At 36.1% G+C, this 19,256-nt stretch overlaps 1 protein-coding gene across 6 annotated transcripts in view; it reads left to right on the top strand.

Moving 5' to 3' along the window:
• KLHL5 (kelch like family member 5) overlaps window positions 1-19,256 on the top strand; it is a 73,979-nt gene that overhangs the window by 21,350 nt on the left and 33,373 nt on the right. For 3 of the 6 annotated variants that reach the window (XM_073805162.1, XM_073805160.1, XM_019928334.3), the window contains exons 3-6: window positions 6,424-6,468; window positions 10,656-10,838; window positions 13,660-13,796; window positions 14,337-14,533. In XM_073805162.1, coding sequence (XP_073661263.1) covers window positions 6,424-6,468; window positions 10,656-10,838; window positions 13,660-13,796; window positions 14,337-14,533 — 562 coding nt within the window. Of the gene's footprint in view, window positions 1-6,175; window positions 6,223-6,423; window positions 6,469-10,655; window positions 10,839-13,659; window positions 13,797-14,336; window positions 14,534-19,256 lie in introns of those variants that run through there. The other 3 variants (XM_019928336.3, XM_019928338.3, XM_033856935.2) reach the window with 2 other exon arrangements.

A 19,256-nucleotide genomic window follows, 5' to 3' on the forward strand; every position in this document is an offset into this window, starting at 1 on the left:
TATTTTTCTAGATTAATTACTGGATCCTTTTTCTTTTAAAATTTCTTTACAGGTTTTGATAACACTTGTAATTTGTATGTTGGTTATTATTAATATAGGCATCATAAGAGATGGAGACAAAATGAGTTCGTATATTCAGATATCTTTTACTTGGGGATATTTACCGCCTTCTCTTCTAATCTTCAGAATATGGAATTCTGAACTGTGATGCTGGAATAATAACAAATATAGAACAGTCCTCTGTAATCATTTGTTTAATGGAGAGAAGGGAATATCTCTACATAGGTAACTAGTGTATTTAATTTTTTTAAATTTAATTAGTTTATGATTTAGCATTATTTTAAGGGAATAGGAACCACGAATAATTTTGATTGGAGATTATTTGAATTAATATGGTTTCATTGTTTTGTATTTTCTTTGGATACTTGTTGCCATAAAAAGAATAAAGTATATATTAAAAGGTTCAGGGTTTATCATTTTGGGGATAAAACCATTCCCATTTGGAGGGAAACCAAAGAGTAATCATCTTTTTATTTGAAACCAATACAATGTATCAAGAATATTCTAACAAAATTAGAAAAAAACCAAAACATTCATTCGTTTACCAGCATTAGTTATGAAAATCTTAACATGTATCTACTACCTGGAGAGAGTATGCATATGTGAGTATAAAATTTATATACATGTATAACCTTAGAAAGGTTGTACACACATAGGTCACTATAATTTACTTCCTTCAACAGAAGTAGTTTGCATAGCTAATGATTACTGAAATTAAGTTAATCTATTCTTTAGTATCCATATTAAAGTGTCATCTTGATGGGATATTCATTATGACAGAAAAAGACTTTTTTTTTTTACTGAGGTAGCTATGTGCATACTTCAAGAAAATACAATTGTTATTTTTAGTTGTAGGAGTTATAAAAATAAGAAAATTATATGTTTTAAAATTTAAAATAAATTTAGTTGTTTTCAAATGCTAATCAAGAAGATTGAGAGAGTAAATAATAAGATGGGAGTAAACAGTTCACATCTGCAGTGACCAAACTATTTCTAAAATATTATTTCAAAAATAAAATGTACTTAGAGAACATGTCTTTGATTTTTAGATATAAGAGGGGAAATCTGTCAAAGAAATTTAATATTCCTGGTGGGTTAAAATTTCTATCCCAACATCTTATTGCAAAAAAGTATTCTAGATTTTAGAAACGTCATTTGCGTGTATACTTTTACTTTTCCATTTTTTCCCTAGATTTAAATACATCTAATTGTCACATCCTCCTTCAGTCCTCCAGCTCTGAGTCTTTGATCTTCGTTATGAGGATAAATTTATTTGCCCCCAGCTTTTTGATTAAGTAAGCAGTCTCTCTAGGTGTTTGCCCTTCTACTGTAAACAAATCAAAAACTATCACTGTTAATGTCAAAAGAAGCTGCACTGACATTCATCAGATTTTGTATATAACTTGGAAATAGTTATTTTCATTATATAATATTTGCAAATAATAAAATATATAGTAAACATTTTATTTGAGTATACTATAGATTGATATCACATGGTGGGGAAATACAATATACGAAGAATTTCTCATTTAAGCGGTCGTAATACTTGCATAGACCTCAGAACTCAGATTGAAATTTTGAGTTACTAGAAAAAAGGGAAGACAACTTAATGGTTTTACATACACAGAATCATAACCCCTACAGTGGGTCCAGACAAGTTAAAGCAGAAGTTAAGAGGCAGCATATGTTGCTAATATGTTTGATCAGTTGTATTCTAAGTAGGAGAAATGTCTGCCTGAGCCTTCGGCTTATGGTAATTTCTGCTGTCACACATCTAAGTGATTTCTTATCTTTTAACTTGGATCTTGGGTCTATAGCCTAGCCACTCTCTGTCTGTGGAATCAACTCTAAGTCATTACTTTGTTTTTAAAATAAAATAAAAAACTTTGGTTTCTATACCATGAGGAATTTTAAACCCTAAGTAACTGTTGTGACCTATGTGAGCAGTAGGTTCCAATGACTTTAACTCAGGATGAATTTTCACCAGGGCCAGCCAGGTTTACATAGTGGCTCACCATGTGACCATAGCTTAAACACGGTTTACACTTTACTGGATTTGCCAATTTTGAAATTATGTAATATTGACATATTGGAGAAATTTTCATTATTTATATTTTCATTATAATTTCATTATAAACAACCTTTGTTTATAAAGTTAGGGTTTAATATTTTATATATCAGACTACTTTTAGTCAATATGTATAAAATACTTCTATACAAATATCCAAAAATTATAATAGCTAATATTGATTGGGGGCTTGCTATCTGTGAGACACTGTTCTAAGCATTTTAGTACTATATTACCTCATTTAGTCTTCACAAATTTCTGAGTTAGATTGCTATTATTATCATTCTAATTGTAGAGATGGGGCCAATGAGGCACAGAAAGGGTAAGTAACTTGCTCAAGATTAGTAAGTAAAATGAAACCGCGTTTAAAAAACTAAAGTTTATATTTTTACAATAGTTTTAGATTTACAGGAAAATTTCAAAGATAGTATGGTGAGTTCCTTATATCCCACACCCAGTTTTCCCTATTACTAATATATTAATATGGTGTATCTGTTACTGTTAAACCAGTATGATACATTATTATTAACTAAAGCCCATACTTTATTCAGATTTCCTTAATTTCCTTTTTTCTGTTACAGAAAACGTCCTAACGTCCTTTTATCTGTTACAGTCCATGATACCAGTTACATTTAATCATATCTCCTTAGGCTCCTCTGGGCTGTTACAGTTTCTCAAACTTTCCTTGTTTTTGATGACCTTAGCAGTTTGGGGAGTAGTGGTCAGGTGTTTTGTAGAATGTCTTACTCAGTTGGGATTTGTCTGATATTTTTCTCATGCTTAGGTGGGGGTTAATGAGTTTTAAGGAGGAAGACCACAAAGGTAAAGTACCATTTTCAGCACATCATATCAAAGATACATATCATCAATCTAACTTATCACTGTTGATATTGACCTTGATCACTTGGAAATAGCTGCATTTTGAACCCAAACGATTAACATGTAGATTTCATGCACACATACCAGTAAGCAGTTCTCTGTGACTATTCATTTAATCACTGAGTTCGACTTGGATCAACATAACAGTTAATGATTCAGTCTATCCAGTTTCACTTTCTCTCCTCAACTAATTTTCTCAGCCTGGTTCTTGAAAAAGCCAACCCTGGCTGGCATACAGGTATAATCTTTCGACCCACAACCCTTTACCCACAGTCATCCGATCTGTCTTATCCATTGTTTGCTACTCTGTGTTTCAACTGCACATACCCTTGAACTCTTCTATACTTTGTCAGTTGATTTGCTATTCTTTGACTCATCTTGAAGGCATTTAGGTCCTTCTCCTCTCCCAACAAGGGGTTATCTTCATAATATACCGTTTCTCAAGTGCTATCTCCTTTTTCTTGACCCTCTTTAGGTTGTCTTTATATCTCCTTGTTTGAACCATTCTATTAATTCTGGTTTACTTTAAAATTAAAATCTTATATGTTTCCACATGAAAAAAATTTTGCTTCCAGAGATGGCAAAGAAGTTCAACTATATTGTACTTGTATCTGGGAAGGATGTATTGCATTGTCCTCCCTCACATGTGTATGCCCAAGTCATATCATGGATTCCCTTGACATAAGCCATGGAAACTCTCCCCAGAAAACCGTCTGTATGTGTGTGTGCACATACATGTGCGTATGTGCACATGTGTGTGTTAAATATTTCATATGGGGCTCATATGGGGTTCAAGGAATTCGTGAGCCCTCTAAAGCCTGTCTGTACACTGTATCAATCAGTGTTCTCAGTTTTAAGCAACTGAAATTGGCTGGTTTAAACAGAATAGGAATTTATTGGAATCATGTTAGTTCCTAGAAAGAATCAGCTTAGGAAAAATGTTGAGCATTACAGTTGCACAACTGGTATTTATAAGTCCAGATTTTTAAGGCAAAAGAATCTTTTATGACACTTATTGCTTATATTTTATTTTCATCTAGTTGGAACTGGATAGTGAAGTTTTACATTTTTAGAATTAGATATATTAGGCATGAAAACAATGATACACATGCACACACATACACACACCACATAATCACTCATGCACAGAGCCATATAATTTGGCCATTTAACTTTAGGGAATATATTAGTAGAGAATAGGCTAAGATAATATAACAAAGAGATTCAGAAATATAGTGGCTCAAATAAAATAGAAGTTTATTTCTCTGTCACCTAACAAATGGGGAAGTGACCCAGGGCAGACAGGTAGCTCTGCTACACAGGTTCCCTCAGAGACCCAGATTCCTTCTATATTGTTTCTCCATCCTGTAGGGTGTTATTATTTCTTTATGGTCAAAGCTTCCTCAGCTCCCCTCTGCATTCTAGCCTATGGGAAGGACCAAAGAAAGAAAAGGGAGGACATTAAGCAAATAACACAAGTTGCATATATCATTTCTGCTCACGTGCCATTGTTGAAAACCTAATCACATGGCCACGACTAGTAGCAAAGGAGGAGGCGCAGCTGTGGTCTCTGCCTGGGTAGCCATGTGTCCAGCTAAAACTCATTACTGTGGTAGATGTGAAGAATGGTTTGGAGGTTAAAATCAACAGGGTGCAAGAGGTGAGGACAGCTGGATAGAACTCTTTGGAATCTTTGGATCTAATTATTTAATGAGTTTTTTCCCATATTATTTACTATTTTTACCACTGAGATGTGAGCAAATAGAGATAAGCAAAAATGGAAAAACAAAAATTACAAATTACCCTGCCACCCCAAAATAATAACCATTAACAATTTGAGGAAGTATCCTTCCAGTATATTTTAGGTAAGTATGGAATAAAAATATATTTTTAGAATAAAAATCTGAATCTTATTGTACATACTATCTTGTAACCTTTTTTGCCCTAATGTAAATATAAAATTAAGACTCCTTTGGTCAAAAAAGGCAGAAGCCCCAACTCAAACTGACAAGCAAAAACTAGAACCTTTTTTTTTTTTTTTTCTGTACGCGGGCCTCTCACTGTTGTGGCCTCTCCCGTTGCGGAGCACAGGCTCCGGACGCGCAGGCTCAGCGGCCACGGCTCACGGGCCCAGCCGCTCTGCGGCATGTGGGATCTTCCCGGACCGGGGCATGAACCCGTGTCCCCTGCATCGGCAGGCGGACTCTCAACCCCTGCGCCACCAGGGAAGCCCAAAAAACTAGAACATTTTGATTCACATAAGTAAATAAAAACTCAAACAACTTTAGACATGATGAATCCAGATACTCAAATAACACCAGAAATCCTTTTTTTCCCCCTCTTTAGAATCTGTTTTCCTTTGTGATGGCATTTCCTTAGGCAGGCTTTCTTTGTGGTAGCAAAAAGCCACTAGTAGCTCCAAGTTTACTTTTTATCAGCTTAACCTCCTCAATGGAAAGAGAGGGACTCTTTTCCAAGAGTACCAACAAACATCTTGAAATGGACTCTCATTGGTTTTCTTTGGATCTTATGTCCACCCAAATCAATCATTATAACCAGAAGATATGATGCTCTTGTTGGCCAGGCCTCAGCTGCTTGCTCACCTCTGCCCAGGGGGAAGACTCAACTCTGCCCAAGCCCTGTGAACTGAGGTAGGGTATGTGTGGTTTCCCAAAAGGTCGAGATGGGTCTGTTACCATAGAAAGAATCCTGGATAGGCAAAAGCAGTGTCCAGTAAAACAGCTTGCTATGTCATTAAATGTTCTCCTGTATCTTTTTGAATGGCTGCATCATTCTCCCTTGCACAGACATACCTTTTGGTTATTTAACCAATATTCGAATTTTTTTGGAATTTAGATTGTTTCCAGTATTTTCTTGTTAGAAACAACCTGTGATAACCCCGTCCCCATAGTTAGATCTCTACATACAGATGACCATTTCCTCTGGATAAAGTCCCAAGGGTGTGCACGTTTTTAGGGTTTTTGATCTGTATTCTCAAAGTTATTTCAGGAACATTACTCCTCTTTTAATTCTCAGCAGCATTGTATGAGAGGGCCCACTGGCCCTTCTCCTTCACACTGGTTATTGTTTAAGAAAATCTGATTCTTATATAAACAACATTTGACTCTTTTCATCACAGATATTCTGACTGCAGGACCAGCAGAGAACTCCTTAAATTCCAAAATGAAAAAGTATTTCTCTTGAGAAGGGAAGAGGTGAATGTATTCTTTTTCTTTGCCTCTTGCCATTTCTCTTTATGCACCTGCCTTGTCCTCTCCTTAAAAGAGAAAACCCCAACTTCTCTTCCTCCTTGCTCATCTAAACCTTAAGATGTATTTCAGATCTCACCTGCTGCTTGTTGCCTTTCCGATCACCAGCCCATACTGATCTTTCCTTTCTGTAAATTCTGATCGCAGTTACGTTCCAATTGGGGATGTACAAGATGATCTGTTGGAGAAATGGTAATTATATGTATATATACTAGAATGTTTATTTACATTTTATTTTTTAAATCTATTCTTTTTCTATTTTATAATGTAAATAATAATTGTACAATGACATATGTATATCTTTTATAAACTCATAAATATCCATATATTGGGGCACATGCTTAAAAGTATACTGAAAAGGATATGCATAAAAATATTTTTAGAGACTGCTAGCCTACACTAAGCAATTTACATTCTTATTTTACATTTGTGACTTTGAATATGTGTAAAAGATGTCAAAAGATTCATGATATAGTAATCTGCACTTTGGCAAAAGCATGAATTCTGAATGCCAGAAGCTATGAGGCAGCTTATCACTTACCTGGGGAGTGAGCCAACAGACCACTTAAGAGTTTCAATGCAGCTTTGTTTTCTACGCAAAATCATATACAGTATAATTCTTGTGAAGTGATTTTTAAAACTTCTTTTTGAAAAATTACTCCATTAAGAAAGCCTAATGCAAGTTCTAGTGATGATAGTGAGGAAATCTAAATAGTTTCTAATAAAAAGATAGTATTGGCCATGGTGCATATTGTGTGCGCACAGATGTGTGAAATCTGAAGAATTGCAAGTATTAGTGTTGCTGTTTACTTTTTTCCACTTTATAAAACTTAAGTCTTCAAATTCTAAGTCCCTTCACTAAAAGAAAAAAATCATACCTTCTTTGCATCCCCAGTTTCTAACAACTGGTGCAATAATGCATCTCAGGAGTTACTCTATAAATAGTTGGTGACTTGATTTGTTTGATACTTGCCTCTTTTCTATGTTTAGGCATTTTCTGACTTACAAATTCATAGCCTACTGCAGAGGGACAATAAGCTAAAAATTAAATGTTTCCCAGTAGCCTGGAAATATCCAGCAATGTAGAGTTCATTACAGTGAACGTCTGTTACAAAAGATTTGAATGATCTCATGATGCAATTCTTTGAAATATGACTTACCATCTTAGTAACATCAAAGATATAAAACTAAGCAGAAATGTTAGGTATATTTCCTCTGTCACCATGTAAAGATCTAGTAGGAATCACAGAGAAATATGTTTTAAATGCTCCATAAATGGCCTATTCCCAGATGTTTATATTGTGGGTTAGGATGTCTACTGGGTTTGTTAAAGGCCATTTTAATTAGGAATCAGGAAATTTAGTTATAAAAATTGATAATGTTGGCGATCGTTTTTTAGGAAGACAACCAAACAAACAACATTGTATAAGACAAAAGACTGAGATTACAGGCCTTCCCATTGGCCTTTGAAAAGCAAGGATCTACTAATAGGAGTTTATTTACCTTGATTGTGTACTTTTTCTGTGCTAGGGTTATGCATTCATTTAATAATCCTCCCATGAAGTATCCTCTAAAAGAAAATACTATGTATTACTTATTCCTGTATTGCTATTGGAGGTAAGACTTAGAGAAGTTAAATAACTCGTCCAGATACATAGTAACAGAGTTGAATCAGCACTATGCAATAGAACTTTATGCAATGATGGAAATGTTCTATCTCTGCACCATCCAATCTGGCAGCCACTAGCCCCATGGGGCTACTTGAGCATTTGAAACATGACTAGTTCAACTAAAGAACTTTTTAATTTTATTTTCTTAATTAAAATAGCCACATGGGGGGCTTCCCTGTTGGCGCAGTGGTTGAGAGTCTGCCTGCCGATGCAGGGGACATGGGTTCGTGCCCTGGTCCGGGAAGATCCCACATGCCGCGGAGCGGCTGGGCCCATGAGCCATGGCCGCTGAGCCTGCGTGTCCGGAGCCTGTGCTCTGCAACGGGAGAGGCCACAACAGTGAGAGGCCCGCATACAGAAAAAAAAAAAAAAAAAAGCCACATGGGAGCTAGTAGCTAACTATATTGGACAGCACAGTTCTAGAACCTTCCTAAAATGCTCTTAATCACTACCCCATACCTCTCCAATTCAAGCTTCCAAACCAAAACACATAATAGGAAAAGAAATAGTAAGAAAGTAATGACATTATAAATTACACAGAGCCAGAGTATTAAAAACCTTTGATTAGCCAGAGATAGAGATGTTATCTCTGCCCCATGGAAAACTAAGAGACTCTTGCTGTCTTAACCCTAGCTAAGGGGCAGTAACAGAGCAGTAGACTTTTGTCTAAGATCCTGAATTCTCATGTCTTTTGTTGTTGTTGTTATTGTTAAATTATCCTCATTCATATTGTACTATCATTCTCCCTTCATACCCTTGGTCCTTGCACTCACTAATGCCTTAAGGTAAAGGTAAGCAAAAATTTCCATTCCTTTGTGAGTGATTTGACCAACATTCTGAATGCCTCCTGATCCCTGGTTTTGTATCCAGCTACCTATATGTCCTTGGTTGATCACTTTGAGCCATTTGGGGCCTCAAAATTTTCTCATCTGCAAAATAAGGGGGTTGAATTAAATGACTACATAGGTTCCTTCTAGATGTAAAAATTCTGTGTATAATGGTTCTGATACCTAGGTTCTACAGTTGTCTGGATATGCAGCAAATTCTTTTTTTAAGTAAATTCTTCCATTATTAAAATTGTATGTGCAAGGTCCCAAATTTCTTAAAATAGAACAAGAGACGCTAGAAAGCTGTGCAGCTCTTTAAGCCTGAGTAGCTTTGTTCCTACCTCTTTCATGTTCCTTTTGTGAATGGACAGCTTTGCTTTTCCACAGACTACAAATCAGAAGCCTGCACTTCTTTTGATCCTTCATTTGGAGCAGTGGGAGTGATTGCTATACCCAAAAATCTCTGAATTAATTGTCACATTGAAATAACATGTTTATTTAACATGTGATAGCAACTGAAGCCTTGAAAGCAAATCAAGAAGTTCGAAATGTTCAGCAGAGAGTGTAAATAGGAGTAGAAAATTTGAATTCCTAGGAGCCAGAGAGCTAATACAAATCAGCAAAGAGGGTAAGGTTGGTGGTCAAGAGGACAGCTGGTCCCTGGTAAGATATTAGATATTTATATTAAGAAAATTCTCTTAAGATATAGTGAGGCTTAATTCAACAAAGCATTTATCAGAATCATTATATCCTTAAAAGTAGATCTGATGAGAAATGATAACTAAGTTACGGCATAGTCGGTAGTTTTGTAGTTAATTGTATAACCAAGGGATGTTGATTACTTGATTCAAGTGATCTTGGAGAAGGGATCTAGGGGAGAGGGATGGGTTTAGGATTTCATTCTTAGTCCCAATCTTTTCACTTTTTCACCATTTCCATCAATGAATCATAATGAAAATATAGAACAAATACTCTTCAAATTATAATTTGGAAATTTCAAATAATTTTTAGATACCTGGGTTAGGCCATCAAATTCTCTTAAGCTATAATCTAAGTTATAGGTTACCTGGGCTATTGAAGACTAGTCAGAGAATCAAATGATTTATAATGATTTATTATAATGATCTATTAATAATTAATTATAATTTATAATTATTTATAATTCATTTATAATTTTATAATATATTTTGTATTCTAAACAGTTATAAATGAACTGTGAACATAACCCATTTTTAAATAAAGGATGGCTTGGGTTTATATCTCCAAAAGAGTTTAATTCCCTTTCTGCCTTCAAAAAATGATCTCTTGGGCTTCCCTGGTGGCACAGTGGTTGAGAGTCCACCTGCCGATGCAGGGGACACGGGTTCATGCCCCGGTCCGGGAAGATCCCACATGCCGCGGAGCGGCTAGGCCCGTGAGCCATGGCCGCTGAGCCTGCGCGTCCGGAGCCTGTGCTCCGCAACGGGAGAGGCCACAACAGTGAGAGTCCTGCGTACCGCAAAAAAAAAAAAAAAAAAAAAAAAAAAAAAAAAAGATCTCTTATGCCCTTAAATATAATGTTGGAGCTATGACTATCAATATGAATATAGTTTGGCTCTTTTTCAGCAGAGACGTCGTATTGACAAGAGAAGAGACCTCAGGAACAGGCAAAGAATATATGTAGCTATTAACTAGAAGGTATCACATTCACAGTGTTTGCAAGACACACATATGATTTGAGCCATCATTTGATTTTCAAAGGCAAAAATGATGAATGATTGTTCATTAATATAGACTGATAGCGTTGCTTCTATTACATTTGAAGGATTTAAAAGGACTTAATAGGAAAGATATTTTTAATGTGTTAACGACTTTTCAAAATGTGTGTTTTCTTTCTTTTCAGGACTTCCAATAGCAGTCAGACAGTATCATCCTGCCATACTATGGAGCCATGTTCATCAGATGAATTCTTCCAAGCCCTTAATCATGCTGAACAAACATTCAAAAAGATGGAAAACTATTTGAGACACAAACAGTTATGCGATGTAATTCTAGTTGCTGGTGATCGCAGAATTCCAGCTCACAGGTCATTGTTTTCTAAATTTCTGTATGTGTGAAATATTTCCTTGATCATTTAATTATGTATATTGAGGTAACTTGTTCTAATTGATTATGCAATGGACTCTTTTGGTAAAGTGGTATATTTCATGGAGTTTCTGCAAAGAAGACAGTGCATATGAAATTATTACACATTAAATGACCCCAGAAGGATCACTTTCCCTCTGTAGAAGCATAAAAACAAAACATACCAGCCTGAAATCAGTATTGTTTGGTATAGATTTCAGCTACTATGAGCAGCATTCCACCTAATTCTACCTATTAAATAACTTTCAGTAAGCTCAGTAGAAATTAGAGCTTTGAGTATTTAGAAACAAAAAGGCTGGTGGAATGGAGTGGCAAAACTGTTGAGTTTTTAAATAGCCACATCTATTCCAACTTCTGTTTGCCTGCCTCCAAGAAATATGAAAAGCAGTGGTGCTAGGGAATAAAAGCCTTTAACAGAAATGAAGTATTACTTCTTGATGTAAGAAAAGGAAATGGAAGCTGTTAAATAAATAACGATTCATTATTTTTCTCCTAATAATTACATATTTAATTGTTCAGTGTTAATCACCATTATGATCCCAAAGGTTTTTTTTTATAATACCTTTCAAAACTAATTAATACTGTGTCCCAAAAGTTTTGTTAAACCCTCAAAAGCGAAAGTAAAATTAGAAAAAATGGTCTTGGTCTTCAAGTTTTCAGTTACTCAGTTCAGCATATATTTATTGAGATGCTACTATATATTGTGACAGAAAGTCCATGTTGTGAGCATGGGTTTATTAGAAAGATATTCCAACCTGAATTTCATACAGGCATCTCAAATTCCCTGTTTACAAAACAAAACTCATTACCTTACCTGCAATGCTTGTGAAAGCCATCACCATCTCACCTGGATTACCAGTGCAAGAAACTCCTAACTAGTCTCCCTGTTTGCACTTTTCCCCCTTACATTCCATTTTCTACACAGCTCCCTGAGTGATCCTTTAAAATGGAACTTAGATCTGGTTGCTTCTGTGATCAGACTTTCCAGTGCCTCCTCATGTCACAGTGTGAAAGCCCATTTCCTCACAGTGGCTTATGTGATCCAGCCTGCCATTACCTCTTTACCATTCTGCCCTCCTTTCTCACTCTGCTTGAACCACACTGACCCCCTTGTGGTCTGTTGCATGTGGCAGGCATGCCGCTTCTGCCTTTGGATTTTTGCACTGGCTGCTACTCTGCCTGAATGCTGTTCCCAAATACCTGTGTGACTAATTCCTGCACCTCCTTCAAGTCTTTTCTGAAGTGTCACCTTCCCATGAGACCACCTATTTAAACCCACTCCCCATTTGCCCTTACCCTGCTTTTTTCCCCATGGCACTTATCACTTTTTGATGTACTATAGAATTTACTTCTGCTGGGTATTTGTCTCCCTGTAGAATATAAGACTCCATAAGAGAAGGTATTAATACATCTCAAGTATTTAGAACAGTGCCCAGTATTTATTAGGTGTGCATTATTATTTGTTCAGTGAATAACTGAATGAATGGGCAGTTCTCAGAAGAAGAAACCTGAATGGCCAAAAAACATTTGAAAACACCTTCAACCTCACTAACAATCAGGTGAATGAAAATTAAAACAACAATGAGATACCATTTAACACCTTGCAGGTGGCCAAAATTTTGACATCGACAATATTGTGGGGAAAGGTTAACTCTTATGCAGTGCTGGTGCTAGACTAAACTGGCACAGCTCTTTGGAGAGCAGTTTGGCAAACCGTAGGATTCAGCAGTGCCCTCCTGGGGAGAGAGGTGAAGGGAATTAGAGAGGAGCATAGAGAGAGCTTCAACTATTATCTGTATCATAATTTCTACTTCTTTAACAAATGAATAAAGTAAATCTGTGTAAGTGTGCTGATATGGAAAATATCTTCAAGACATATTATCAAATGAAAAATGCACGTTTCAAATACATATATTTATAACCTATTTTGCTTAATATGTGACTATCAATAATTTGGACAGAGACATACCTAATATATAATAATGTATTATAACAAAATACAAAGTATAGTTTTGTATTGCGATAATGATATAATTTTATAACAAAATACAAGCATTATAATATACTATCATAATTTAAAAATCATGAAGTTTAAAAATAACCTGCTAGGGACTTCCCTGGTGGTCCAGTGGCTAAGACTCGTGCTCCCAATGCAGGCGGCCCAGGTTTGATCCCTGGTCAGGAAACTAGATCCCACATGCTGCAACTAAGAGTTTGCATGCCAACAACTAAAAGATCCCACATGCCGCTACGAAGATTCCACACATGGCAATGAAGACCTGGCGCAGCCAAATACATAAATAAATATTTTTTTAAATAACCTAAAACCAGTCTCAAATGTCTTCCATGTATTGACTACCTCTACAATTAAAACAAAACTTAGATTATTTTCAAAAGTGATAAAAAGAAGAACCTTTGCATTCTTCCCCCCATTTTTTTAACCATCAGTTTAATGCTGTGAGCTTGTAGCTTTTTTTTCAGGATGTTAAAAAGGGATATTTAAGTAGTGAATGAGTAAATCATTTATGTCAGCAGAAAATTTTCAGTAATGGTAATTTGTTACTCAAAGGAAGGAGCTAGAGCATAAAGCAATTGGTCAAACTTAAAATGCATTTCTCAGTACCAAACACTCTCTATGGGTAACAAAATTTTTTTTAAAAAGGAAAAGAAAAATAAGGAAAAAGAAAGCAGCAGCATTTACTAATGAACATCAGCTTTGACGTTGTCACTGATTTGTTGCTTTTCTTCTAATATGTTCATAGATTGGTGCTCTCTTCTGTCTCAGATTATTTTGCTGCCATGTTTACTAATGATGTCAGGGAAGCAAGGCAAGAAGAAATAAAAATGGAAGGTGTAGAACCGAATTCACTATGGTCCTTGATTCAGTATGCATATACAGGTAATAAATCTGAAAATATGAATTTAAAACTTCTTAAATGTAAGTTGTATTATTAGATTTCAGATTTCTGCTTTTAATAAAGCCTGCCTTAGCTAACAGTTAATTCTGCTGTTATGATCACCACCCCTGGTGGTATGTATATAGGTTAAAATCTCTATATTAGAACCTTTAAAATGGTTATCATAATTAAGCTATTGAATGATATTTTAAAATGTTAATGTAATAATTTGATGAGTTATGTTTTTTAATTATTGTATTTAAAATTTTAGTTATATGTAATAGATATATTACTAATTAAATCATTCTTTAAAAATTCTGGAAACAAACTATTAATTTTTAAATTTTAGTAGAAGTCACAAAGTGCTAATAGTTTTTTTTCATGTTTAGTACTTTTTTTTCTTTTTGGAATGTCTTAAATCATCTATGTCTGGAATGCATGTAATGAGCTCTTGCTTAGAATTATTACTGTTAACACCAATTACCTTATAAACTAAAGTTAATATAATTCCATAGTTAATGGAATTTCTTTTTATCATTAAGGCCGCCTTGAATTAAAAGAAGATAATATTGAGTGCCTGTTATCTACAGCTTGCCTTCTTCAGCTTTCACAGGTTGTGGAAGCATGCTGTAAGTTTTTAATGAAACAGCTTCACCCATCCAACTGTCTTGGAATCCGTTCTTTTGCTGATGCTCAAGGTTGTACAGATTTGCATAAAGTGGCTCACAATTATACTATGGTATGTATTTTTTGAAAAGCAAGAAGGTATATGCTCTTTGCTTTATTCCTTATTGTTGCAGGCTTATCTACATGTTGCTGTCTTCCCATGGCTCTGCCATATGTCTTGAGGTTCAGGCTCACTGTGTAGTTTGTCATATTTTCATTGAGTTATGAGGAAAAAACATCAAGTAATATTTCTCCTGGATTTATGAGTCAAGCCTTAAGTTATTATAGCCATTAAGAAGCATGGCGGTATTAAGATGCAGAGCGGTAGCCTAGGACTGTTCCATTCAAGATTTTCAGATCTGCTGCTTTTTAAAGCAGGATTTCCCCCAGACAGTTTATTTTGTAGCACATGGATGAATTTCAGAATTGTCCACATACTGTTGGAAGTTGGTGATGGTGATTGTAGTGTATTGGTGCAGTATTAGTACAGAAGATAGGAGGATGAAAGGGAGACTTTTTATTAAGGATAAATCTGACTATATGTTAGAAGTGTCTTTAGCTACATAGAAAAATGTTCTTATTAATTGTAGCAAATTATGTGCTCAAAGTAAAACACAGGGGGTTCTGATTCAGAAGCCTGGAGGATAATGGATATAGATTGATCTAGGACAGCAAGAAAATAAGGGCATGTTGAGGGCATACTGTTGGGACCAGCCTCCACCATCTTAATAGTAGAAGGATTTGGGGAACAGAGGTGTGTGGATTTTTAAGGAACGACCATCTTGCTACACGTGGGTCTTCACACCTGGGCAGTGATTGAAATTTTTGCTTTAAATGCTTCATTTAGGGCAATACGGCTTCTGAGAGAAGAAAGAATGTGAACATTCACATACACGTATATCATTATCCATGTTACTGATTTAGTCAACATTTAGGAGATATTTTTTTGTCTACCCTCTCTTCCATCCCCCTTCCTTCCATTGAATTGGTTTGTAGGTGAAGGGATTGAACAGTACTTTAGGAATCTTCTACTAGAGAAATAGAGATTTGGAAAAAATTATAAGAATAGATATTTGTAACTATGAGGAAGATTAATTCTGCTTACTTCATGGGCTTAATGTGAGGATTAAATGAGTTAATAGAAGTTTAGCACTTAAAACAGTGATTGATACATAGTATACCCAGTCAATAAATGATGTCATCATCATCATTATTTAGATTTACTCTGTTCAACAGAGTGATCTAAGTGAGTGAGCAAAAGCACTCAGGCAAAAGCAGAACCTTTATTCTCCCTGTGGTGTAATCGCTTCTTAGAAATGTTTCTTATTTATGATGTCAAAGTGTTTCAAGTGAAAAAATAGAGATTGTGTAGACAGGGCAGTACTGTACAGACCTAGCATCATATTAGCTTAACATCTTTTAAGTCCTTTGAAATATTCCCCACCGCCAAGCCTTTTTTTTTTTTTTTTTTTTAAGGAGACTGGTACCCTCTTTAAATTTTTGTTTGTTTGTTTGTTGTTTTTTGAATTTTATTTTTTATACAGCAGGTTCTTATTACTTATCTATTTTATACATATTAGTGTATATATGTCAATCGCAATCTCCTAATTCATCCTACCACCACCCGCTTTCCCTCCCTGGTGTCCATATTTTTCTTCTCTACATCTCTGTCTCTATTTCTGCCTTACAAACCAGTTCATCTGTACCATTTTTCTAGATTCCACATATATATGTTACTATATGATATTTGTTTTTCTCTTTCTGACTTCACTCTGTATGACAGTCTCCAGGTCCATCCACGTCTCCACAAATGACCCAATTTCGTTCCTTTTTATGGCTGAGTAATATTCCATTGTATATATGTACTATTTCTTCTTTATCCATTTGTCTGTCGATGGGCATTTAGGTTGCTTCCATGACCTGGCTATTGTAAATAGTGCTGCAATGAACGTTAGGGTGCATATGTCTTTTTTTTTTTGGCGGTATGTGGGCCTCTCACTGTTGTGGCCTCGCCCGTTGTGGAGCACAGGCTCCAGATGCACAGGCTCAGCGGCCACAGCTCACGGGCCTAGCCGCTCCATGGCATGTGGGGTCTTCCCAGACCGGGGCGCAAACCCGTGTCCCCTGCATCGGCAGGCAGACTCTCAACCACTGCGCCACCAGGGAAGCCCACATGTGTCTTTTTGAATTATGGTTTTCTCAGGATGTATGCCTGGTAGTGGGATAGCTTGGTCATATGGTAATTCTTTTTTTAGTTTTTTAAGGAACCTCCATACTGTTCTCCATAGTGTCTGTATCAATTTACATTCCCACCAAAATTTCAAGTGCAAGAGGGTTCCCTTTTCTCCACACCCTCTCCAGCATTTGTTGTTTGTAGATTTTCTGATGACTCCCATTCTAACCTGTGTGAGGTGATACCTCATTGTAGTTTTGATTTGCATTTCTCTAATAATTAGTGATGTTGAGCATCTTTTCATGTGCCTCTCAGCCATCTGTATGTCTTCTTTGGAGGAATGTCTGTTTAGGTCTTCTGCCCATTTTTGGATTGGGTTGTTTGTTTTTTTAATATTGAGATGCATGAGCTGTTTATATATTTTGGAGATTAATCCATTGTCCGTTGATTCGTTTGCAAATATTTTCTCCCATTCTGAAGGTTGTCTTTTCGTCTTGTTTATAGTTTCCTTTGCTGTGCAAAAGCTTTTAAGTTTCATTAGGTCCATTTGTTTATTTTTGTTTTTATTTCCATTTCTCTAGGAGGTGGGTCAAAAAAGATCTTGCTGTGAATTATGTCAAAGAGTGTTCTTCCTATGTTTTTCTCTAAGAATTTTATAGTTTCCAGTCTTACATTTAGGTCTTTAATCCATTTTGAGTTTATTTTTGTGTATGGTGTTAGGGAGTGTTCTAATTTCATTCTTATTTCCCAGCACCACTTATCGAAGAGACTGTCTTTTCTCCATTGTATATCCTTGCCTTCTTTGTCACAGATTAGTTGACCATAGGTGCATGGGTTTATCTCTGGGCTTTCTATCCTGTTCCATTGATCTATATTTCTGTTTTTGTGCCAGTACCATATTGTCTTGATTACTATAGCTTTGTAGTATAGTCTGAAGTCAGGGAGTCTGATTCCTCCAGCTCTTTTTTTCCCTCAAGATTGCTTTGGCTATTTGGGGTCTTTTGTGTCTCCATACAGATTTAAAAATTTTTTTGTTCTAGTTCTGTAAAAAATTCCATTGGTAATTTGATAGGGATTGCATTGAATCTGTAGATTGCTTTGGGTAGTAGAGTCATTTTCACAATATTGATTCTTCCAATCCAAGAACATGGTATATCTCTCCATCTGTTTGTGTCATCTTTGATTTCTTTCATCAGTGTCTTGTAATTTTCTGAGTGCAGGTTTTTACTTCCTTAGATAGGTTAATTCCTAGGTATTTTATTCTTTTTTTGCAATAGTGAATGAGATTGTTTCCTTAATTTCTCTTTCTGATCTTTGATTGTTAGTGTATAGGAATGCAAGAGATTTCTGTGCATTAGTTTCATATCCTGCAACTTTACCAAATTCATTGATTAGCTCTAGTAGTTTTCTGGTGGCATCTTTAGGATCATCTGTGTATAGTATCATGTCATGTGCAGTGACAGTTTTACTTCGTTTCCAATTGGGATTCCTTTTATTTCTTTTTCTTCTCTGATTGCCGTGGCTAAAACTACCAAAAGTATGTTGAATAACAGTGGTGAGAGTGGGCAACCTTTTCTTGTTCCTGATCTTAGAAGAAATGTTTCAGTTTTTCACCACTGAGAATGATGTTGACTGTGGGTTTGTCATATACGGCCTTTATTATGTTGAGGTAGGTTCCCTTTGTGCCCACTTTCTGAAGAGTTTTTATCATAAATCGGTGCTGAATTTTGTCAGAAGCTTTTTCTGCATCTATTGAGATGATCATATGGTTTTTCTCCTTCAACTTGTTAATATGGTGTATCACACTGGTTGATTTGCATATATTGAAGAATGCTTGCATCCCTGGGATAAATCCCACTTGATAAATCCAATCAGCAAGCCTGTGTCTTTTGGTTGGAGCATTTAATCCATTCACATTTAAGGTAGTTATCTATATGTATGTTCCTATGACCATTTTCTTAATTGTTTCGGGTTTGTTTTTGTAGGTCCTTTTCTTCTCTTGTGTTTCCCACTTAGAGAAGTTCCTTTAGCATTTGTTGTAGAGCTGGTTTGGTGGTGCTGAATTCTCTTAGCTTTTTTTCTTTTTTTTTTTTTGTGGTACATGGGCCTCTCACTGTTGTGGTCTCTCCTGTTGAGGAGCACAGGCTCCGGACATGCATGCTCCATGGCCATGGCTCACGGGCCCAGCTGCTCCATGGCATGTGGGATCTTCCCAGACCAGGGCATGAACCCATGTCCCCTGCATCAGCAGGCAGACTCTTCAACCACTGCACCACCAGGGAAGCCCTCTCTTAGCTTTTGCTTGTCTGTAAAGGTTTTGATTTCTCTGTCGAATGAGATACTTGCTGCGTAGAGTAATCTTGGTTGTAGGTTCTTCCCTTTCATCACTTAAAGTATATCATGCCACTCCCTTCTGGCTTATAGAGTTTCTGCTGAGAAATCAGCTGTTACCCTTATGGGAGTTCCCTTGTATGTTATTTGTTGTTTTTCCCTTGCTGCTTTCAATAACTGTTCTTTGTCTTTAATTTCCGTCAATTTGGTTACTATGTGTCTCGGCATGTTTCTTCTTGGGTTTATCCTGCCTGGGACTCGCTGCACTTCCTGGACTTGGGTGGCTATTTCC

Source organism: Tursiops truncatus, chromosome 5 (assembly GCF_011762595.2).
Source record: "Tursiops truncatus isolate mTurTru1 chromosome 5, mTurTru1.mat.Y, whole genome shotgun sequence".
Classification (NCBI taxonomy): domain Eukaryota; kingdom Metazoa; phylum Chordata; class Mammalia; order Artiodactyla; family Delphinidae; genus Tursiops; species Tursiops truncatus.